Source organism: Calypte anna, chromosome 11 (assembly GCF_003957555.1).
Source record: "Calypte anna isolate BGI_N300 chromosome 11, bCalAnn1_v1.p, whole genome shotgun sequence".
Lineage (NCBI taxonomy): Eukaryota > Metazoa > Chordata > Aves > Apodiformes > Trochilidae > Calypte > Calypte anna.
In genome coordinates, this window is record NC_044257.1 from 2,924,662 (window position 1) to 2,949,015 (window position 24,354).

A 24,354-nucleotide genomic window follows, 5' to 3' on the forward strand; every position below is an offset into this window, starting at 1 on the left:
GTGTGTATGCACCTGGGGTTGTATCAGCTCTTGTTTAATCTTCCCCCATTAAATTACAATATCAGGCAAACCTGGGGATACAAACCTTGGCAGGCTTTAAAAAAATTTAACATTTTGCTTAATTTGACTTGATACGGAAGCCTGAACAATCTGATTTCTACTTGCAATCTCTGCCATGCTGAACTGAAAAAAGAGACAGGGAAAACCCAATTGTTCTGAGCTCAGCTGATGACTTGCTAATTGCCAGAAGCAAATGGTAAGAGACAGAGAGCATGAGTTAAATCAGCTTCCTCCTCCTTTTAGATTTTGCAGGTGTTTTGGTTATTACCAAAGTTGTATGGAGGAGAGGAAGAAACCAGAACAAGAAATGTGCAGGTTTGGGTAAGTAACACACAATTGGCAAGGAACCAGTAAAAGACCAGTCAAACAAAAAATCCCTGTACTCTGTTGACTTTATGTCCCCAGTTTCTTTGTTTCTCCTGCCACTAAAAAATTATCTGGAAAAGACTCTCTGCAAATGTGGTTCTAGGGCAGCCACCCTGCCTGCCAAGCAGCAGCTGCCCTGTGCACACCTCCCCAGGAAAAACACATGGATAAATTTGCAGGGCTGGAGCTTATACCAAAATCTACAATCTCTGTGATTGCCCAAGTGACTCAAGCACAAGTGGTTGATTAGAATTAAATGCCTTAGTCACTTTTCTGGTTTTAATGTGAGATTTTGTTTTGTTTTTCCATTCCCTAGAGAAGACAAAAGAAATTCTGATTCAGAATGGCCCTGAACAGTGTGAAGAATAACATAGAGCTTCTGTCCCAGCTAGAAACTCCCCCTGGTGTGATACTTCTCTGTTTCATTTGCACAGATCAGCCCATCCACCCTTGTCCTCTGCTCCCATCTCTCTTGCTGCAGATTAAACAGGCTCCCTCCAGGGACTCAGCCAACAGGCTGCCTGGCAAACACCTGAGAAATATGATTAGAAATAGAAAAATGTTCCCAAATGTTTACTCAAACAAGCTGCTGGGCAGTTTTTTCCAGCTTCACATTTCTCCCGATGACTTTACTACCAAATTATTTGTTTTAAAAGCCCCTTTTTTCTGGTCAGCCTGAGATGTTTGGTGGCTCTATCAGCATCCAGCTGCTGAGCAGCCATGCTGGCACCAAGTAGTCCTTCACTTAAATGAAAAACAGAGTACAGCAAAGCATAAATGACATGTCAGCACAAAACCCAATATCAAAAAACATCTTCCACATCAACACAGAGAACAAAATCCACCAAGTACCCACATTCTTCAGAGCCAGAAATGAGGGACAGACATATAATCTTTTGTGCAATCATTTTGTCCCTTTCAGAAGAGACAAGAACTGTCTCTTGAATCAGTTAATCAAAACCTCAGATGATTATACCATCCAAATTTTGTTTCCCAGAGAGCTAATTGAGAACATTCAGTAATCAAAAAATAAGTTGGTTTCAATGGACACATCCATCTCTGAAGCATTGGCTTCATTTCCCAGATAAATGCAGTAGTCCACTTAATCAGGTTTGCCATGCAAATAGCTGAGATTAGGGGAGGAGGGGCAGGAAAAAGTCCTCAGTCATAATCTGGAAAAGATTCCTTGTTCCTTGCCCAAGAAGTGAAAGTATTTTCTGCCCAACTTGGAGAGGTCTGGACTGCAGAGGCCTGGAGAAAAGCATGGGTGGTATCAGCTAAAGCCCCCAGTTGACTCTCTCAGATGGAGTCTCCTCACCCCATAGGACACCCAGACCTGCTGCAGGTTGTGGAAAGGCAAATCATCTTTGGGGGGACCGTGGTATCCAACCAAAGTGGTTACAACTGGCCAGAAGGAGGATGTGGAGAGCCTTGTGTTCACTTGATAACCCAGGTTATCACCTGAAGCACAAGCTGCAGCTTTAGGCTGCAAGTGTCAAGCTTCCTAACAAGATGTTTGCTGCTTGCTGTTCAATCCAGAACAGATTTTGAACCCCTTTGCTTTTGTCTCTGACCCCACCAGAATGCCACATCATTCTCCTAAGGCACCAAAACAGGAGTTTTCAGAACTCAGAGGACCACTGATCTGCTGAGCTGCAGGGCTGCTATCCAGACATCTTGGAGTCCTCTCATGGGGAACAGCATCAGTTCAGATCCCCAGCCTCACCCCAAGCCCCTTGCCAGCACTTCCTCATGCTCTTTGGATGCTGCTCCCCATTGCAGAGCACTTTATGAAGTGCAGCATCCTGCACTTGTGTTGGCACAACCCCAGACATAAATACAGAGGCTGGGGGGGGGGGAGAGCACCCCTGAGGGAAAGGACTTGGGGGTGGTAGGAGATGAAAAGCTCAACATGAGCCCCCAGTGTTCAGCCTGGAGAAGAGGAAGCTCCAGGGACACCTTAGAGCAGCCTCCAGTCTATGAAGAGGACTCCAGGAAAGCTGGGAAGGGGCTTTTCACCAGAGAGAGTAGTGACAGGACAAGGAGAAATGGATTTAAATTGAAAAGAGATTTAGGTTAGATATGAATAAAAGGTTCTTCACCACGAGGGTAGCAAGATACTGGAATAGATTTGCCTAGGGAAGCTGTTGATGCCCCATCCCTGGAAGTGTTGAAGGCCAGGTTGGATGAAGCTTTGTGCAGTCTGCTCTAAGGGAAGGTGGGAGGTGTCCATGCCCATGCAGAAGGGCTGGATCTTGATGATCTTTAAGGTCCCTTCCAACCCAAACCATTCTATGATTAAGCTCCATGGTCACAGGCATTCAGCCTTTAAGGTGTTTGCACGGGGCCCAGTGTAAACCAGTTTTATACTGTGGTCTGCCCTGGCTGGACCCCACCACATCCCTATATCCCAAAGCCATCCCAAACTACTCTGATGCTTCTGAGTCTGGAGAAGCCTAAGCTCTGGGAGACCTTAGAGCACCTTCCAGTACCGGAAGGGGCTATAGGAAAGCTGGAGAGGGACTTCTTACAAGGGCATGGAGTGATAGGATGAGGAGGAATGATTTTAAAATGAAACAGGGTGGATTTAGGTAAGATATTAGGAAGAAATTTTTTCCTGTGAGGGTGGCAAGACACTAGCACAGGTTGCCCATGGAAGTCATGGCTATCCCCTCCCTAGTAGTGTTGGAAGGGGCTTGAAGCACCCTAGTCTAGCAGGAGGTGTCCCTGCCCATGGCAGGGAGTTGGGACTAGGTGAGTGTTAAGGTGTCTTCCAACCCAAGCCAGCCTGGGATGCTGTGATTTATAAATACAGGTTTCTGTGGTGTTTGAACAGCTTAGCAGCCTAGGGAGGGAGGTGGCAAACTTTCCAAGAAAGATGATGGCCAGTATCCTAAAGCTTGTGTTTTCCTACCCATTCTAACTCATCACCCCTTGGAGTACAGCCCTGCACAACCACTGCTGAAGGGCAGGATGTGGCCTGATGCCAAATGTGGTACCAGGCTGGAAAGCCTCAGCTTTGGTTCTGCATTTGTCACAAGCCCCTGGCAAAAGTGTCAGCCTGGGGGAGCTGTGAAGGGCTTCTGAAAAGAGCTACTACTTATGTTAATTATCCTGGGCACACACTCCAGCCTTTTCCAGTGCTTGCCACTGGAGAGAAAAGCTCATTTAGAGACGGGGGGGTGGGTGGGAAACATCAAGCAATGAATAGAGCAGCTCTAAGCCTGAGGAAGAGATAACAAATGACACAGCAGAAGCCTCATGCCATGTTCTTGGCTGCTTGTGAATGGACCTGTAAAGCTCATCAGAGAAGTCCAGCTCCAGTGAGCAGATGTCTCCCCAAAGGATTTCCTCAGCAGCTATAAAATTATATGAGGTAGAAAAGGAATTTTCAAAAGCCTCTGCCAGGACTAAATCAGTTGGGTCAGCAGCCCCATCTGACCTCCCCTTGCTTTCAGAAGGACTCAGAGGTGCTCCTGCCTTCCAAGGGGATGCAGAGTGGGTGTAAATGCTGGCCCAGGGAGCTGGAAGAAGATGGGAACTGTGGGCCAGGCAAAAAAAAAATCCATTCAGTATGACAGTAACATTTTAAGGAAGTTTCATCCAGTCATTTGTGATCCTAAAACTGCTTTGGCTTTCAATTTGTGAAGATGTTTTCACTATAAATTTGATACGTATCATTAGAAAAGGTGCAGATAATTCTGTAAATATACAGAATAATTCTGTAAATATACCAGGATTTCCCAGGTGGACATCAGTCCAAGGTTTTCTAAAGCCCTGTCCTTCCACTAAACCAAATACATATTTAAATGTCTTCATATCATACACATAATTTGTGTGATTCCAGAAGCATTGATACTAAAACTAACATATAATTACCTCCCCATTAATCTTCAGGTAGCTACCCAGCCAGCACCACTGAAACCTCCTGAAATAGCAGCTAAAAGCAATAATGAAAAGCCACCTAGCAATGCTTTACTTTCCCTCCTTCTCTGGCTGGGAGGAGAGAAAGAGGGCAGAGGGAGGAAAAAAAAAAAAGCCACTTGATCATCCTTTTTAAACAACATCAGGTTGATGGATATGACACTGCCAGAACTGATAGAAATATCTGACACATTTTGCATGTCCCTGCTGCCAGATGAATAAAACAGCCATTATAATCTTCCAGCACATCCTCAGCAGGTGTTGACATGGAGATTCCTGGTTACAAAACTCCAGGTGGGTGTTTGGAGCCCAGGTCCCCCACACCACCCCTGCAACCTCTTAGAGACACTTCCCAGGCAGCCAAGAGAAAAGAAGGAGCTCCATGAATTCCCCTGAGCTACTCTGGGGTCTTAATTCAGTTCAGCATCCTCCTAATCTGACCTTGCCACCTGGGGTGTTCAGCTGGGGCCCTGATGCCCAGAACAGACAGACCAGGACAGACAGACTCCTCCAGCTGCTCAGCATCCCACTCGCCCAACATTTCTCCCTTCCACCATCTTCCCAGCTAAAACCAGTCAAGAAAGCAAGAGACATTCATTTTGTCTACTCAAGTAAGGCAGCAGCTCCCTGCTTCTGAAAATACCCCAGGAAGCTGAATCAGCATTTTGTAATTTGCCTGATAAAGGTGATTACTGACAATCACATAATTTTTTCCATTTTCTTTTCTAGCTGTAATGTAACTTCAGTAGTTTTGCACACTAAACAAACATGATGGACAGCATGAGAAAAACAGAGAAACAAAATGGAATATCAAAAAAACAGCTTTAAAAATAAACAAACTTCTATAAAACTGTAATTCAAGCAGCTTTTTGGAAAGAGAGCTTGAATATAGTTTCAATATTCTTCTCTAAAATGGAAAATCAAAGCTCTGTTCTTCTTGCTGGGTGGCAGCAGCACTTGAAACAGCAACTCTGGTGCCCACCATACCAGAGACTGGAGGCAGCATCCTCTCTCCCTTCCTCATTTCCTTCCTCCTCCCTCCCTCCCTCAGCCCCCCCAGCCTCCTGTGTGAGGAGCAGAGCACAGGGCAAGGTGAAGAGCACAACCTGAAGGACTCTACTGGGTGCAAGATTGCAGGCCAGGAAATTACTCATTTCATACTGAAAAGCACTTTTGCTCACAGCAGCTCAGCTCTTAAGCTGAAAGACCTCTCGCAGATAAAAACCAAGGAACATGCTCTTCCTCCAAGGTGATGGACTTTTCTGCACATGCCCATGCTCTGTCAATCAATAATCAATTGGATGCACAGATTTAAGCTGGAAGAAACTCATTGCTTTTCCTTCCAGCCAAGAACAGCAAATGCTGTGCAAGTACCAGTTACTAATGAAACTATCATCTTATCAGCATGCTAATAGGTACTAATAACTGGATCAAACCAGTCTGGCAGAATAAAAAGACCCCACCACATTGGGGGAACTCCTCATCACACTCAGGTATTGCTCAGCAAGACCCCACTTGCAGCCAGCACTGCTGTAGGCAATTTATAAAAAGGCACTTTTGCTCTCTCTCCAAGAAGCCATCCCCTCCCCAAGGCTCAGAGCAAGCTGCAGATTCTCCACATTCCCCAAAGGATGCCAGAAGAAACATCCACACACTAAACCTCACTTTACACAAGACCTGCCTGCAAACTTTCAAAGGCCAGAAGAAAAGTGATGAGCTCAGGCAACACTATCACTTAGACCAGAGGAGGTCAGAGCCAAGTCCCAGAGCCTCCAGACTATTCCCACAGGAGCATCACCTGCAGACCAACAATCAGACCCATGAAGCAGAAGGCAGCAGATCCCATCTCCTTTTGATTGCTGAGATAGCAAAGGCCTCCACTTTTTATTCCAAGGACTTCCATGTTATTTTTTTGTTTTAATACCAAGGTGGCAAAACACAATAAAATCTACTAACTAACTAAAGCTTTAAAGATACACAAAGTATTTGGGTACTTCCCACTTCCAACTGGTTGTACCACATGCTGAAAAAATGGTAATGCTTCATTTCAGGGGAAAAAAAAATAAATAAACTTGAAGTTTTGTAACCTCAAACTAAAGGACACCTGGATCCCTCCTCTACCATCATTTTTCCCTGCTGCTATGGCAGCTGTGATGCAGACATCAGTCTTCACCTTGAAGAGAAAGGGCTCATTTCTACCAAGTGCTAGAGGAATCCCTGCTTTCCAGGGGATATTTTAAGTGGAAGAAAAAGTGATATGATCCAAATACAGGGGATACAGAGACCTCACAAAGACACGAGACCCCAGATCATCCCAATTCATTGTGTGTAAAATAGGTTGATAGGACAGTGCTGACAGAGGCTCACACAGTTACTTTATACATCACAGCCAAGCTTTTAGAGAAAGTGGAAAAGCTACGTGACCTTCAATGCCCTCCTGGGCAAAACTAAGCATCACTTCAGATGCTATAAAGATCAGGTTGCACTAAAGAAAAGTACCTGAAAAATGTCCTCAAGTCATTGTGAGACAAATCCAGCAGAAACTGAGGTTTTGCAAAGTTTTGCAAAGCAAGTTGCCCCCTGCAGCCTCCAGACCTTCACTCTCTGGAGCACCACAACCTCTGCACACCAAGGTCCTGGTCCAAAGGCTCTGTGGATGGAGGGGTCTGAGCACAGGGAACTTACTTGGTGTTGTCTGAGTCAATGGTATGAAACAGCTTCTCAAGTTCTTCTTCACTGAGGTTCCCATCAGAGAAAAAGGCCTGGAATTCCTCCAGGGACAACTTCCCATCATCTGCAAACAGCAAGACAGCCACCATTAGGGAAGAGAGAAAGCCAAGAGCACAACAGCTGAAAATCAAGAGTTATGTGCAGATGTAAAGATTCAGACTGTACTTATCTCCAAGTGCTTCTGCAGAACTGGCCCTCAACCAGAGCAAAACTCACCAGCCACAGGCTACAACCTGGGCTGTTAACCCAAAACATGAATTAAACCTGAAGAAGAAAAGCCTGCAAACTTCAGCCTAAAACTGAATTACATTAAAGAAATTACAGAGTGCTTTGTCATCTGTTCCAATGATCAGGATGCACATGAAGGGACATATCACAGAAAGGAAAAGACCCAGGGCTGGAATTAATGACAAACCCAGCAGCATCTTCTGCCACCTCCACCCAGCTGCATCTTCTCCAACACAGTGCAGCCCCCAGATCTGGATAGAAATGAACAGAATCAGCTACCAAGCATAACAAGACACATCTCACTTCAGTTGTCAATTGTTTAAACACACAAGGACTGTGTCCCCTTAATGTTGTGCCTCTACTTCTCCTGGGACCTGGTGACACAGAGAATCCATCTGCCTGGCCATATGGACTCCAGATTGCTGGGTGCTTGCTTGCAAACCAGAAGAGGAAGGAAGCACAAGAGGTTTAATAATGTTCTCCTGGGCACCTAGAGATGAATTTTCTGTAATTTCAGCAGCAAGCAACATCTTGAACGTTTATTTTGACAGTGGCTTCCAGGCCCCTCTGCAGCCTCAGTGGCACAGAATGGCCCCTCAGAGAGTCAGTGGCTCTGATCTCAACCCAGAGAATGACAGTACCCAAACAACTGGAAAATCTGACCATACACTTTGTATATGATTTTAGATCTTGGCCCAAGTGTTGATTTAATACTGGGCTTTCTACAGCCTGCTCAAATGACCAAGAAAGGAAAAAAAACTTCTCAAACCCAAGGACAAGGGGGATCTAAATAGGATACCTCTGCAAGTTCTGCTGATAAGGTGACAAAGGCTTGTTCCTAATTGGTAAATCTGGAGCCTTTCTCTGCATGCTGTGGACAGGCACAGCACAGCAATAAAAGCCACAGCTGGAAATGAAGAGGTCTGGAGAAATTCTCCTATGAAGAAATCCAGCAGTAAAGCAATGGGAGAGAGGCAAAAAAAACTTGAAGGAAACTTTGATTTACTCTAATGTTTTTTTTCAAGCAGCTGACCTTGCTCTGGTGTGCAGCAGTGCCCAAGGGGGAATAACCACCCCCTGCTCATGTCCTATTTAGAGTCTCTCCATTCATAGCCACAGAAGATATACAGCCAGGAAATGTTGCCTTCTTTGCAGCAGGGGAATGTATCATTCATTATTTAATTAAATCAATTATAAACCCTGTTGCTTCTCTCTCAGAAAATGATGCTAGAGCACAAAATCAGCCAGCTTACCACATACACATCAATATTTCTTCCCCAAACTCAATCAGTCTGCTGCTCCTAAAGCACACCCGGGCTGGCTGATGCTAACCCAGTTTCTTTTGCCTGCCACAGACAAATGAGCTCAGTGATAAACTGAGTCCCAGATACTTTTTTAATTGGCAATTACCAAAGGAACACAGTAGGAGACCAAAATCCACAGCAAGACCGGGCACAAAGGGTATAACTGTCAGTGCACTGCAATGGCTACAGATTGTACCCAGCTGCCTGTGTTGTTTTCCTGCATCCCTCTCCCCAGATGTGACCTTTTTGCAGCAGGCATGTTGCACATCTGGGTGACCAGCTCCCCTCCCAGGGCTTTTGCACTATTCCAGCCGGGCCTAAGGTTTGGTTTCTTCTGACCCTGGCTGACAATGAGTATGTGTCTTCAAGCATCAAGATCAAAAGGATGATTGATGGCTTTTCTGTCCCAGGAGGGCTAAACAGTTCTTGATCCATGGGACAATTCCTGCAAACCTTGACTCAGTACTAATTCACCTTGCAGTTGTCCTTCCACAGAGAGAAGAAGCAGAATTAAATTCCCAAGGAAGTCACATAAATCCATTTATCGGGGAAGAGAAAGCATAAAAATCAAGTTACTGTTTTTAGGAAAGCACTTTAATCCAAATTTACCACTCACTCACCTCTAAGAGAGGCAGTCGTGTTTCTTTCAAAGTTTAAGGAAAGTCTTTTTCCTTTACCTAGTTATAATTCATCTATTGCATTTTATACTTGCTTGACTTTTTTTTTCCTGAGTAATTCATGCCCAGACCACATTTTTGCAGCAGCCTCTGAAATGTTCCCATTTAAAAATCTGTGCCAAGCCCCTGCTCTGACTCCTGCCCTGGAGCTGCAGGTGAGAACCAGGTATCAATACACACCAATATTTTTTTGGCATTTAACAGCACCAAGTAATACAGGATGGGTGAAAGTTCTAGAAGAGAAAGCTGATAGTGGATTTTGTTTCATTTACATTGTTTTGCTTGTGGACATCCCACCCCCAGAACTTGCTGACCCCAGGCAAGAATCTGGATAAAAGCACAAATTTTCCTTGTAAACAGTACTGAAGTTTTAACCCCCACAAATACCACTACCAGTCAGCTTAAAGCTGATTGTTCTTTAACTCAAGCTGCAATACTTGACTGCAAACACATCAAGCCCTCCCCAGTCACAAGATAATCCTTGAGCTGCCTATCTATAATTGGGAAACAACCTGGAAGCTGCAGGAGGCTGGGACCCTGCGGCAAGGAAACCTTTAGGGAGTTGAGGAGATAAGGGGGAGTGGACCAGGCTGGGGTTTGGCAATTGAAATTAAATCCCAGGCAATGAGGATTGACCACAGCACCACAGACACCAGATCTACCTGCCGGTGTGTTCTGTGATAAGGGCTGATGGAGGGGCTGTGCTCCAGCCTTATCAGCCCAGTCAGGGGAAAAGTTGTTGTTTTTTTTTCTACAAGCTGCAGTGTCTGTGCTCACCAGTGAGTTGATAAGACTTCTAGAGAGCTGCTTTTTAGAATCATAGAATTGTTTGGGTTGGAAGGGACCTTAAAGCTCATCCTGTCCCAGCCCCCTGCATGGGCAGGGACACCTCCCACCAGCCCAGGTTGCTCCAAGCCCCATCCAACCTGGGCTGAGACACTCCCAGGGATGAGGCAGCCACAGCTTCCATGGGCAACCTGTGCCAGTGTCTCATCCCCCTCAAATTAAAGAATTTCTTCCTAATGTCCAACCTAAATCTCCCCTCTTCAAGTTTGAAACCATTTCCTCTTGTCTTCTCACTACACACTCATGTCAAAAGCCCTCTCCCAGCTTTCTTGTAGGTAAAGATGTATTAATGCTAAAACAGTTGCCTAGGTGAATAGGTGGATGTGGCCCAGTGTGGGGGTGAGTATTTTACTAGGGAGAACAAGAGTTCATCCAGCTCAACAAGAATATTTGGGACTGCATTCAATTTTATTTTTCCCCCCAGTCTAAGTACTCAGTAAATGTTCTCACAGACCTCCCATGGCTCTCTGGCTGTGTGAGGGGGCAGCCACAACTTCCCTGGACAACCTGTTCCAGTGTCTCACCACCCACAAATTAAACAAAATTTTTCCTAATGTCTAACCTAAATCTCCCCTCTTCAAGTTTTAAACTTTCCCCTTGTCCTCTCACTACACACCTGTGTAAAAAGCCCTCCCCCAGCTTTCTTGTAGCCCCTTCAGATATTGAGAGGTTGCCACCAAGGTTGCTGAAAGCTTCTGGGTTGAGAGATACAAATTCTCCAGATGCACTGACAGGTACCAGAGTAGTGCTGGTGACACAGCTGGACCTCATCTGTGCCCTGTCCTGGAGGAGACCTCAACCCTCTGGAGCTATTTTTGATTGGAAGGGTCACAGAAATCCACACCAGATTAAAAAAAAAACAAACAAAAAAAAGCTTCCATTAGTTTTCAGATCTTCTTTCACCTGCTCAGGCCCCCCTCTCCTTTAAACCCATAGCAGCTGGCAGCAAGGACAAATGCCACCAACTAGAAACCACCTGGATTGATCCTGATGGGCTGAAAAAAGAGATATTCAGGCCACATCATCACTATCCTGCCATCATTTTTCCCTGGCAGGGTAATCTTCATTTTAGTGTAACTTTTCAAAATAATTCGATCACAGGCCAAGACTAAAGCAAATCACCAGCCAAACAGAGTTATCAAAGTTACCACTAACCAAAGAGTGGAGGATATAACAGAGAACACAATGAAAATTTGAGGAGTCCAGAGGCAGCTTTTATGCCTTCTAAATTGCCCAATAAGTGTGTTCTCTGCCAGGGGAAAAAAAATCAAACTAAGATCATAAATTCTCCAAAATACAGGAAATCTGATGGCTAAGCTTTTGGAAATCCACTCAAGGATACACATAGATTGAAGCATTTACAAAATAATGTCACTATTCTGAGCCTCAGTTTGCTAAATCCATTTTCAATAACATCAGGTTGAGACTGCACATCTATTTTCTGGCTTTATTATTAACATATTTCATTACTTATTTTTATTACTCCTTGACTTCTAAGATGCTTTAAGCCCCACTTAGTGTGTGAGTGCCAGCAGAACTACAGGTAAGGAAATTGGATGGTATTGTGAGCTGTGAATAAAAATGATGACTGCATTTTTTTTTTTTTTTTAATTCTTTCATGGGAGCAGATGTGCAGATACACAAGGCAGCAAGAAGACGGACAAGATTCAACCCTGTACCCTTCATCCAGTCCCCTTGGAAGTCAGTGGGAGCAGTTTTATTCATTTAAACAAAGCTGCATACAGACTTGAGTTTTCAGCCCCAGGCTGTTAAGAAAAAATTACCTCCAGACCTGCGATGGATCTGAAGGATGGAGATCACCTGATCTAAATGTGAGACCTGAAAATATCCCTTTTAACAAAGTTCTTAAGCTGCAAAACCTGCCTTGAAAGCTGTTTGTTCTCCAAGTCAAGGCAGCTGGACCCATTTTAGGACTTCTGCACTGATGGGATGCCCTGGGCAGGCTGTTCATTCATTGCCCTGTTTCCCCATGCTGTGGCTCAGATCCACCCAGAGGTACCAGAAGCTGCACCCCACACTTAGGTGGCTCCTCACAAAGATCTTTTTAGATCCCTTCCAAGCCATAACTTTCTATGATTCTGTGATAAGGACAGTGTTATTGCCACTGGAACAGGGCCCATGCAAGCATTTTTGCTACTGAGATGTAACACACATCATTAAAAGGAAATTACTACAATTACAGTTGTTTTCTAGTGAAAGGATTTTAAGGAAAAAAAAAAAAATCAATTTTTTTTTAAAAAAAGTAACAACATCCCAGTCCAGAGGTTTTCACAAGGGCTGGTACCACACCAGGCACATAGAAAGTGGAAGGACATCTCTGAAGTAGACAGCCAATTCCCCTGCCCTAGACATTTGCCCCAGTAATAAAGATCAGACCTTCTTCAGTAATTTGAAGGTACTTCTCTCTGTATTAAAGCACAGAGCTCACAAAACAAGATATGTCATTTTTAATCTTTTTCTTTCTCCTCTGCAGCAGATGATGGATGCAGTTTTGTGGTCCAACAGGAACTGGTGCATATTCAAAATCCTTCACTGATACAGCACGACTGAGGCTCTATTTTTTTTTATTATTATCATTTTTAAGGGAGATAAAAAGAAGTGTCTTTCATTTAAAATTACCCCATCAGTAAGTGTAAGATGTTGAGGAATGACTTAAAGCTTTGTTCTTGTCTAGGATGATAGATATGCACATTACCAAGCAGATGAGGGCTGGCAATCTTCCATGTAGAACCTGGTCTGGGCAAAAATGAGGATTTCCACTGTAGTAAGGGAACCTGCACCTCATTCTCACCAGAAATAGCCAAAGTATCCAGCAGTACCCACTCACATGCCAGGATTTTCCCCAAGCTTCCCAGTTTTTATCACCAAATGAAGCTTTTTGTCATCCTAGAATAACAAGTAATTTTGAAATTACTTTTAATAGCAGCTATAGATAGAGACCAAATGCAGGCCCATGAGGCAGGGACACATGCAGGGGTGATAATGCACATTTTCTCTTTTGTGAAGACTCTACTTTTTTATTTCAGTTTCCTAGATAATCCTCACCCTGCTGTAACCAGCTGATTTAAATGAAGGGGGTTTTTTCATGCACTCAGCCAGTATATTGACTTTGCATGTTTTATCACAGCTATGTAGGAAATGTCTTCCAGTGAAATTCACAGTTCCTCACAAATTTAAATGCTGGGATCAGACCCCACCAGGATGCAAACAGCCTGGCCAAGTCCAATGCAATTGCTGCTTAATAGAGGCTATACCAAACACTACCTGCACATTTAGAAAAGGATTCAGAGATTCCAATGGCCCACAAAGCTCTCTTAATTCACCATATTCTCTGGAAAACAGAAAGGTATCTGTTCCATCTTCGTTTCTCTAATTGGATTTCTTTTCTTGCCATTTAAAAAGATGAATGTCAGCTGCTGACTTCAACACATTTGCTTCCCACCTCAATCCTGAGTCAGCTTCCCCAGGTGCTGCTGTTCATGAATAATTTAGTGAAATGGCAGGTGACCTGGTCCCCAAAAATCTTCCCATGTGAACAAGTTGGTCCAGCTCAGGGCAGATGAGACGGGAAAACACTGGGGAAAAGAAACTGTAGCTTGCAGTAAGTGACTTCTTGGTCTATAGTTGAGGTGAAGAGGCAACCCCCAAGCTCTTTGGGCTCCAGCCAAGAAGGGACAGAGGGGGCACAGCCTGAGTGGACACACACCAGGGGAACTCACTGGTACCTATGGTAGCACACAGAAGACAGCAGGGCTCCTCTGGGCTAAATACCATAGATACATTACATATAATATGAGTGGTAAATAACTATAAAGTGATTTGGGACACACCTCCTACCCCGTTCCCTTCCTCTCCCCATGAGATCTCCCTTTCAGCCATCAGCAGACCCAGCTTAGCTCCAGACATGCAACTGCAACCCACTCTCAGATATTTCTCAGCTGGCCTCAGCCTGTCTGCTTTATATTGGGTGCTATCAAATGGCTGACTGACTCTTAACAAGGAGCTTTTTAGCACCTTTGATTTATTTGCCCATTCAAAGTGTTTCCCTTGTGGGTTATATAAGCAGAAGACACCACCCTGAAGCACCAGATTCCTCTGCAGCCTCCTGGCCCAAAGAGCCCAGATCCCTCTCCTTTGATTCTCCATGTGTTCAAACATCTGCCTTGCTCTCTCCAGCCTCAGCCCTAGCCCTCTCTGTTGGCTTTCTTCTCCACCTTCTTCTCCCTTTTGAACTCATGGATGTAATGTGCAATGATGTGGTTGATACATGGGTACACAACCAGGATTTCTGGTTTAGAGGGGATTGTATGGAGAAAAGTGGCTGGAAGACCATCAGCCTTTGATCCCTATCACTTGGAGGACCAAAATTTTTTGTTGATTGCCTAGGCAGCCTTATTGCAGACCCCTTTTTATCCTGAAATGCTGCATTTCAAAACTACCAGCAAGCATTCGTCTGCCCAAACCATGCAAGTTACTGACAGCCTTTCTAAATATTTGATCTAAAAGGGAAATAAAAGAAAAAGATAGAACAGCTTGTCATTAATAAGAGACCAGTGCATGCCCCAGGAATCTGTAAATCCTGACTTCAAAACTTTCTCCTCCCAGTTAAGGCAAAATTCTCCCAAGAAGACCTTGCCACACAAGAACAGAACCTGCTTCCTGCTGTCCCCTAAAAAAACCTGTTCTGCCTGGGAAGTACTGCAAAGGGTTTGGTACAAAAGTCAGACCCAGCTCAGGGTGCACCATGGCTTTGTTTGCCTTCTCTAAAATAAACATAATTTTTTGCTTAATAAAACCTTGCCAGGAACAAAAAGCCCGGTGATAAATGTCCTCCCACTGCCACCACTGAATGGCCTGTGGTGAAACTGGGGCTCTGCCACCTGGGAGATGATGTAGTTGTTGACTGTTGACAAATTAGCAGTAAATTGCCACAGATTAGTGAGCTACCAACTCAACATTTAGCTCATTCCCATGAAACAATATCCAAAAGATTACATTGGCAGCACTGCCAGTTTTCCATCCAGCTAACAAGCTGCACAGAGATGAGGACAGCAAATTAAACTCCCTGGAAAAGCAGATACCTCATTTGCATTCTCAGAAGGCAGAAAAAAGTTCCCCTTCTGCATTATCATTTGCAGCACACAGGACATTCAGGTCTTGTGCCAGAACTGGCTGACAAGAAGTTATTTGAATAGCAAAATCAGAACCTGCATAATGAATAACCTGCTTCCATGGCCTGACCTCTGGACTGTGAGGTCCAGGTGTAAGCCTAGAAATGCTGATCATCATCCCCCAGTGCTGATCAGGATGAATATTTCATTTCTTGAATCTCAGCAATCTCAAAATTGCCACTGAAGAAATTTCAGGCTTTAAACCAAACTACTGCTGACATTTCATGGTCCCTCGCTGATCCACAGCTCTCCACAGAAATGTTTTGGGTGTCAGATTTGCTTCAGGACAAGCCATAAAGGAGAGATGCAGCAGTCCCACCACATGGGATGCTCCTGTGGGGCCCCAGAACTTCCCATCCCAGCTCCCCAGCTGCATGGGGACAGCAGCCAACACAGCTGCTCTTAATTTTCCCCTCATGCTTAATACTTTTCTGCATGTCTCATTTATTTACACAAGCACACACACACAAAACTAAACCTTATGCACAGTGTCCCCAGCAATTTGTCCTGGGCAGGATGGGTAAATCTCAGCCCTGTCAGAGATAGTTAACATCACTAATGCAACCAATGCAGATCTCTTCCATATTCTTTCATCCTTTCTGCCAACAACCTAATCAGCACAGAAGTAGAGCAGTCCTGCAGGAAACATGCATCTGCTCTGGGAAGATTGAAAAGGAAAAAAAAAACAACAAAACCAAACCAAAACAAAACAAAAAAAACCAAACTCAAGCACATTTTTCTACTCCAGCAAATTAAATCACATCTTTAATCACAACACTTCTGCAACCAGCTTTTAACAGAGCTGGCTTGGAGGAAAAGATCTATTGCTGTGTTTTCCACAATGCCCCACGTTGTAGAGAGTGGAGAAAAAAGCACAAATGATAAAAGGTAAATTAAAACTACTAATGAATAAACTAACCTGCCACACCAAAGCACACACACAGCTGCTCAGAGAGACACACCCTGCCTGCCTCATCCATCCATCCATCCACCCCCCTGGCACTGTTTTTATCAGCAGGTCAGGGTGCAGCAGAGCATCCCCAATGAGCCTGCTCTACCTGCTCCACTCCACATTTACTTGCAAAACTAGCCAAAGATCATTAGCATCAAGAAAAAGTGAAGTACAACCCAGGACTGGTTTCAAACCATAGCCAAGTCTCCCCCTTCTCAGCATCACCCAGGTGGCCCCTTTCAGCTCTGCAATGGCTCTGGGGCTCTGCAATTCAGCCCAGCCCTCTTTAACTTGACTAAACTCACATGAAATATAAAAAACTCAACAACACAGGCCAAGTACAAAGCCATTGGGAAAAATGCCCACAAGTTCTGAGTCTGTTTTGTTGTTTTTTTTTTCCAGGTGAAAAGAGGTTCGCCTGGCTTCTCTTCTTAGAATAAGCTTTCAAAGGAACATCTGAAAATCCCAGTCCCCACCTTTAATCCTAACATTTTCCCCTGAACACTGGCAACAACCTCTCAGTTTTTAATTTTACTTTTCCAAAGCAAACCTGAATAAGTTGCCACTCACTGAGTTTCTAAGACAGTGTGAAAAGAAGAGGGGGGAAAACAAAACAAAACAAAACCAAAAAAAACCCAACACAAACCGGGTCTAGTTTTTCACTGAAAACTGAGATCCACAAACGAATAAAAGGATGAGGGTGAGCACTGCACAGGGATGCTGGGGAAGGATTCCCCTCTCTCCCCCAGCCCAGCTGCAGCTCATTAAAATTCTTCTCTGGGATAGCAGGCTTCAGAGAAGCCTTTGTGAATTTTTAATGCTGTCTGCTACTTAAGCTTTTGCTGAATCCCCATTTTCTCCAGGCCATCTCAGCAGCATCAGATGCAGCTATGAGACCTTCAGCAGCAGCTCAACAGCTTTCCCAGAGTCAGCAGCAACTCAGGACCAATCCAAGCCCCCAGCACAGCACTGTCTGCAGGCTCTGCCTCTCCAACCTCTGCTTTCTGCCCTTCTTTTGCCTTGAAGGTCTTCCAAAGCATGAAGGTGATGGCTGGAGAGCAGAGGGAGGGAAGGGATGAAGGCTGGAAAACCAATCTACTGTGCTGAACAAGAAGGAAAAGGGGAGTGTGGGCCATGAATGTCAAAATACTCAACTTGATTGGCATAAGGGTGAGGTGGGAACCACCTTCTGCTTTAGGCAGGGCCAAATTAACATAAGAGAGCATACATGCCTCTGGCATGTAGGGTGATGCTCAAGAGTTTCCACAATAAAACACTTCTCTTCCCTGAAGCTCTGGTAACAAAATCATTTAAATCCTTTGTAGTTAAAAAAAAATAAATACATAAAAGAAAAAAATTCCCACCAAAACACAACAATATCTAGATTTCAGAAAAGTGCCATGCCAGGTAATGTCATACAGGCTGCACATAGAAAACTCACATTGCTGACCTTTCTTTCTGAAAACTGGGGAACCCTGAGGTGGGGAGGGCTCCATTCTGGTCAGGACTTGACATGGGAACACAGAAAACCAAGAAAGAAAAACCAGAGATGACTCTGCACAGAGATTTCACTTTGCATTGCCTGCCTGGCTGAAGGCAATGCTATTTCTTTGAAATACTCAGCACTACAGACTTTAACTAATAGAATACAAGATGTCAAGTCTGGCCCCTGATGATACCTCCTGTAACGCTCAATCAAACCTTCCTTACACGGTGGAGGTGATTTATTAGCAGAGATTGGACCCATCTGAAGCAACAAGCATCCCGGTGCAGCAGAAAGCTGATCCAGGAGCGTCAGCAAAGCAACAGCCTGGAGACATTTTCTGTCTCCCGGTGCTAACAGCTCAAATGTCACTGCCAAACCTGTCATGGAAAAGCTTGTCAGAAAGCAGATAAATGTTGCCACAGCCTCAGAGGAGCACAGCTCTCCCCAGGCTCTCCTTTGCCTGCAGAAAACCTATTAAATCTGCTGGCATTTCCAAACTCTCAGCACCAGCTGGATTTTTAGGCTGATTCAATACACGAGTTATAGGTGAACTTAAGAGGGTTTCTGAGCCACCCTCTGTCCTTTTTCACAAATGAGCGTGAAATGTTTGTGTTTTTGTTACATACACAGCAAAGGACAAGAGAATAACCTCGGATACAGGGAACAAAACGCAGTCTTTGCAACAACTTCGCTGCTGGGGGAGATGAGGAGCTGTGGGGTAGAACACAGCATTTGCTGTTATCTGATTACAGAGAAGGTAACTCCAAACCCTGTCCATCTCTCATGGACTGGGCTGTTGCAGAGTCAAAAGCATTCACAGCTGATGGGTTCTGTGGTTTCCTACCTGCCTGAGTCCTGGGGGATGTTTGTGCTCCAGAACAACCCAGCTTCTGCTGCAAGATTGGCCTTGCACAGGTCTGCACCCAGTGCTGCAACAGCAGAGCTTTGAGAAACCTTTAATCCTCCATCTTGTTTTACAAAAGGACCAAAATGCTCATAATTCAAAGGTTTAGCAGCCCCAACATCTAAGCATCTGTGCAAAGAAATACAGGCTGCAGGCTTAAAATTTGAACACTCAGGCTGCAGAGGACAGGAGGGGAAAAAGCCCAATTTGTGCTGTACTGCAATGGCTCGGTCCTGTTCTGTAGTGATTTATGAACATAAGACAACTGCTTTCGTTTACGTTGCCTTGGTTATTCAGGCTCCTGCTGTACCAATACATTTGCTCTGTTCAGTGCAGGCTCTCAGGAAAAACATGCGGGACAGGAGCAAGTGGCTGCGGGGACCCCCAGGTTGTTGACACTCAAAACATGAAGGAAACTCTTGTTTCCTCAGCAGCTCTTTCCTCCCGGCTGCCCCCTCCCTACCGGGATAAAGCAGGGACATGCCGAGGTGCCACCAGGGGACACATCGCCCCATAGCCTCCGGCTCATGGCAAGGCAGGGTTATCTCTGCTGTCTGATGCTGCTTTGGTCTGCAGAATTGTCCTCTCTCCCTTCTGCTTCCATCTGCTCCACCCAAAGCCACCCTCAACCATAAACGAGGTCTCTTTTCTCCCACTTCCCCGTCCTAGAGCGAGAAGAAATGGGGAAAATTTCGGGTCTCCTCCTTCGTTTGGATGTTGCAAATCTTTCTTTTTAGGAAACATCTACCCAGACAATTAGGCAGCACCACCCCTGAAGGAGGACACTCAAGTCAGTAAGCCAAATCGTTGATTGCATTTGCTTAAAGGGGGTCACTCTCCCTCTGCTGCTGACCTTTGAAATGTCAGGCTTTAAAAAGCAACAACTGGTTTTGAAAAGTTTTAAGAACCTGTTCTGCTGGAGCCACATTTGCAGAGGATGCCTTGCAAGAACATCCCCTGCTGGTGGGTTTTCCTTTGCCCCTCATCTCCCCAGGAGCTCGCTTAGCATTTATCACCTCCTCGGCTAATGGGGCTCTTGTTATATCTAGTTTTATCGTTCCTTAGGATGTACAGACCTACTTTTATAAGTTTTTTTAACTCTTTTTCCAGGTAAATGCCACAAAACCATGTTCCTGTCTAGTTTCCAGCTCAGAAATTCCTTTTTGCAAGCTTCAAACTCTGCTGTTTTCTCACAACTCAACTGTAGGATGCAGAGGAGAGGAAACAAGTCTGGTTCCTTACTTTGAAAAATATGAATGTTTAATTTTATTTTTTTTTACCGTTTCGTCTAAGCAAACACTTCCAGTTGTAATACACACTTATTCCCCCCACTGTTTAACACATACCACGAGTACTGATTCATACCACTACCCCTCCAGCTACAAACGTGTACCAGGATCGTTTTGATTTTGCAGATTCAAGCTAACTGCAATACGGCCCGGGGACAGAAGTGCATCATCCCTCACATGGTACTCCCAGACTCCAGTTGAAACCCGACCCGACAAGCTGTGTCTTCTCATCCCTCAGTTTTTCCAGGCAGAAGCATTTCGAATTCCTGCGGGGTCCCTTTCTGCCCCTCCATCCCTCCTGCCCTCTTCCCCCATCCCGTGGAGGAGCTGTGGGAGTTGCCAAGTGCTGCCGGGCAAGAGCCACGGGTGCTCCCGTTTATCTCCTGCAGAGCCCAAATTACCCTCTGTGCTCTGTTAGGAATAATTAACCCCTAAATAACATCGGATACTAATTCCTAACAGTATGTCTGTTACAGATTAAGAAAGCAAAAAGGGTATTATGTTGTAATACTGTGTATTTACTATTAATGTAAATACCCCTATTTCAGTTAATCTTGGACTATTTCTCAATATCAATTCAATCTTTTTTTAAGAAGAGGGGAATAAGGTGTAAGGGAACAAAGAAGGCAAAGGTGAGGAAGGAAAGCAGCCTTGCTTAACAGAATGTAGCATTTTCCAAAGCCAGCAAACCAGACAGCTGGAAAAGTAACATCTCCCTGATGGACAGAAAATCCCTGGGAAAGGAAAGTAAGTCTCACTGTACTTATTTTTATTAGCAGACCATGTGCAAGATTGTGTCTTGGTACTAGCATAGCAGAGCAATATGTAACAGAACCACAAGGTTCCTAAAGAATGTGCAGGCTCTGTGGGCTCCTGGCATCAATTCTTTAAGCTTAAGGAAAAGAAATCTCATGTTTACTTGCCCAGCACCAGAAGCTCCTGAAAGCCATCCAAGTCTGACCACGACTGATGGCAGAGCCCCAAAACCCTTTCACAGACTGAGTTTGGAAGCACTGAGTAACAAGAGGCCTGAGACTACTGGTGCCAGGTCAGGCTGGGTCCCTCAATGCCAGGATCTAATGAGGCAGAAACGTGGCCCCAGGATCCAATTCCAGATCCAAACCCAAAGCCTGGGCTGAGGAGCTTTTTGAACCCAAGCCCAGCATGTTCCAACCCTCCACAGTTTTGCTGAGCAGGAACATGTCCAGAGCATCCTCCTTCACAGCTGAGCTCTGGCTGGGACTCAAGCAGGCACACAGCCAGGTTTTCCCCTCTGCACTGAGTCTGAAGCAGGGTCACTAAAGAGATATATCCACTCTAAAAAGAATTGTCAATTATTTCCACCTGTAAAACATTCTGAAAGCACTGCAGGCTTCTTCCAGAGTGACAGGCTATCTTCCCACAGAGCAGAAAATCACACATAAAACCAAAGACCCTTGGGCTTCTTCCTCTAATGTTTAAAAGCATCAGTTTTCACTCTTAATACTAACACATCCTCCCAGGAAAAAAATAGAAATAAAAATCACCTATTCCTGTCCTCCAGGATGTCCTTGCTGGGAGTTACAGATCTGCATGTATCATTGGTTTAGCTTCAGACATCTCTTTCCCTTCTGCAACTCAGTATGATCATCATTCCCTTCTCTCCAATGTATATTATCTGGTAGCTCATGGATTTTAAAAGGCCAAGAAAGATAATAGAAAGAAAGAGATACACATGATTTATAGATGTTCCTGTACAATTGCCTAACACAGGCTGTCAGAATGTATTTCTCACAATTGCCTGGCAGAAATCACCAGCAAATTACAAGGAATACTTGTTCTGGATGCAATTTTTGCCTTATTTAAATTTAACAGCTATAATAAACTACCTTCAATAAATCCAGCTGATTTGCAGAAACTACTTAATTAGAAGTGATGGCTGAGTCAGGTGCTGCCCCTTGCTGCTACCCTACCAAGAGCAGGGGGATGGAATGCTAGCACAGGGCAAAAGATGGGATTTTCCTCCTTACAGAACCTGCTCCACTGCCCGAGGCTTCCCAGGTAAACAGAGGGAAATCCTGTTATCGGAGAGAAAAGTCAGAATGGAAGCTTTAAGGCAGAGGTGTCAAGACAAATAACCACAAGCTCAGGGTCACACAAGATGCCTGTGGAGGTGGCAAGGGGATTTTAAGTGGTCCATGATCACCATGATCTCCTCCACCCAAGTGAGTATTACCATTGCTACACTTCTCCTTGTCACTCATTTATGACCCTGCAAGTACTGAAACCACCTCACTGACCCAGGTGAAAACATCCAGGCTGGAATGTCTCTCTACCAAAGGCAGCATCATGCAGCAGTGATTCCAAGGGAAATTCACTGCACACCAGTGAATTCACCAAAACCATCTCAGAGCCACCCTGTGTCTCTAAACTCTGTGAGGGAAACACTTGAAGTGATGACACCCTCCCACCAAGAGAACAGTACAAAAGCAAGCCTTTTTTAAGCTCAGTTATGTAGGAGAAGAGCAGAGGAGCAGCTGCGTGGGATAGAGGAGTCTTGTGAACTGTCTGATACTCCCTGACCCTGAAGGAGAACAAAATGTAAATAACCTAAGGGATTTGCTATCTGGATATGTCCTGGTACCAGGTGCCTCCAGGAATGGGTAGATAAGGTTTTGTTAGTAGAAAGAGCACTTTGAGGTGCAAATCATAGATCAATCAATAGATACTGGGATGCTATATAAATGTAGTGAATGACACAATAAAGTGATTCTGGCTGTGCAGCAATTGGTGTCCTTGCTTCGTGTCCCTGCTGACCTGTTTGGAAACAGCTATGGACAGCAGGGACTGTAAAGCAGAGCAGAGGGGAGCACCTGGGATCCTTCAGACTAATATCTAGCAGTGAAACTTGGATGTCACAAGGATTTCAGGGCCTCAAACCAGAGCTACACCTAGCTCTGACACAGCAGCAAGCTCTCTGCCTGCCTGATGGGAGGCTGAGCATGATGCCTGCTGAATGAGGAGTTACCCAGGAGCCCCACACTTTGTAGGGTTCAACTCCCAGCCCTTGAAATGCAAATCCTCCCCCCCCCCCCAGGAGCTTGTTTCTGCACCCAAGCCCTGCCCCATGGACACATCAGCCAAGTCCCCAGAGCCTTCAGTCAGATCCATCAATTTAATCTGCTGGACTACTACAGGCAGCCAAGCAGCAGAAGTCCTTTCCAAGCACTTTAAAATTTAATCTCCGACAAAAAAACAACAAACAAACAAACAAACCCAAACCCAAAACAAACAAACAAACAAAAAAACACCCAAACAACATGGAAAATTTAGCAGGAGGAATATGGATTTGCTGGATCTACTTTAAAAAGCTTCCCAGCTATGGCAACATGAGATATTAAGAAGATAAAAAAGTGCCATTGGTGTTAAGCCCTAAATGTCCACCAGTTCCCTAGCTTGACATTATAGCTGGAGCCTTCCCTGTGCCTCATGCTGCCACCTCCACCCAGAAAAGACCTTTCTGGAGATCCCCTCCAAGCAGCACACAGTGTTATGGTGTGGTTTGGCCAAAATTCACAGCAATGTCACCCTCTCTCTGCCAAACTTGTCTGACTTGTGTCCCTGTCTGCAGGGACCCACTGTACCTGGCATGGCCAAATCATAGCAGATCCAGGATGTTCTCATTGCTATCACCTTTCAAGGTTCTGATTTGGCTCTCTCTGCCCTTTGATAATTGCTCCCCAGTCACCCCAGGCTATTTGAGAGACTTTTCAAAACCTCTGTGGCAAACCACAGTCCTCTGATTACCACCTTCCACAACCTTTAGCAAAGCCATTAAATCACCATATATCTCATTCACTCCTGGCCAGCATGAAGTCTCTAAAGGACTGCAGAAGAGAACCCACATTTCCCAAGCCACTCAGGTTCCTTTAGGTGGAACCTGAGCTGGTGCATTTCAAAGCCGGGCGAGAGGTTTTGGAATTAAATGTTCAGCCTTAAATTACCAGCCTAAAAGAGCAGCCCCTGCTCAGTGTCCCCTCCTTGTGTCTCTCGGGGACACCAGAGCACTGCTGTCTGCCTCCAAGTCCCCGTGTTAAAAGAATGGGAAGGAGGAGCCGAGGGAGAGAACAGATGGAGCAGAAAAAGAGCGATTCCTGAAGAAACGCTGACTCCATCTCAAAACCACCTTAAAGCCTGAACACACTCCCCTTCCCAGCACACCACTGGTGCATTAATTACTCAGAGCCCAAACACGGATGCTTATTCGTTTGCTCTGCCAGATCAGCATTTACTAAGGGAGAAAAATTTCCTGAGAGCAAGAGACTTGATGAACCAGAGGAGGATGCCCACAGGCAGCAGGTCCCAGAGCACTCTGAACCTCTAAATATAGGCAGAAAGAAGATTCAATTGATGGGTC

General features: G+C 44.9%; 1 protein-coding gene across 1 annotated transcript in view; it reads right to left on the bottom strand.

Moving 5' to 3' along the window:
• NECAB2 (N-terminal EF-hand calcium binding protein 2) overlaps window positions 1–24,354 on the bottom strand; it is a 68,586-nt gene that overhangs the window by 25,090 nt on the left and 19,142 nt on the right. Inside the window, exon 3 of the mRNA XM_030457473.1 lies at window positions 7,036–7,144. Within this exon, the coding sequence (XP_030313333.1) occupies window positions 7,036–7,144 (109 nt within the window). The remainder of the gene's footprint in view (window positions 1–7,035; window positions 7,145–24,354) is intronic.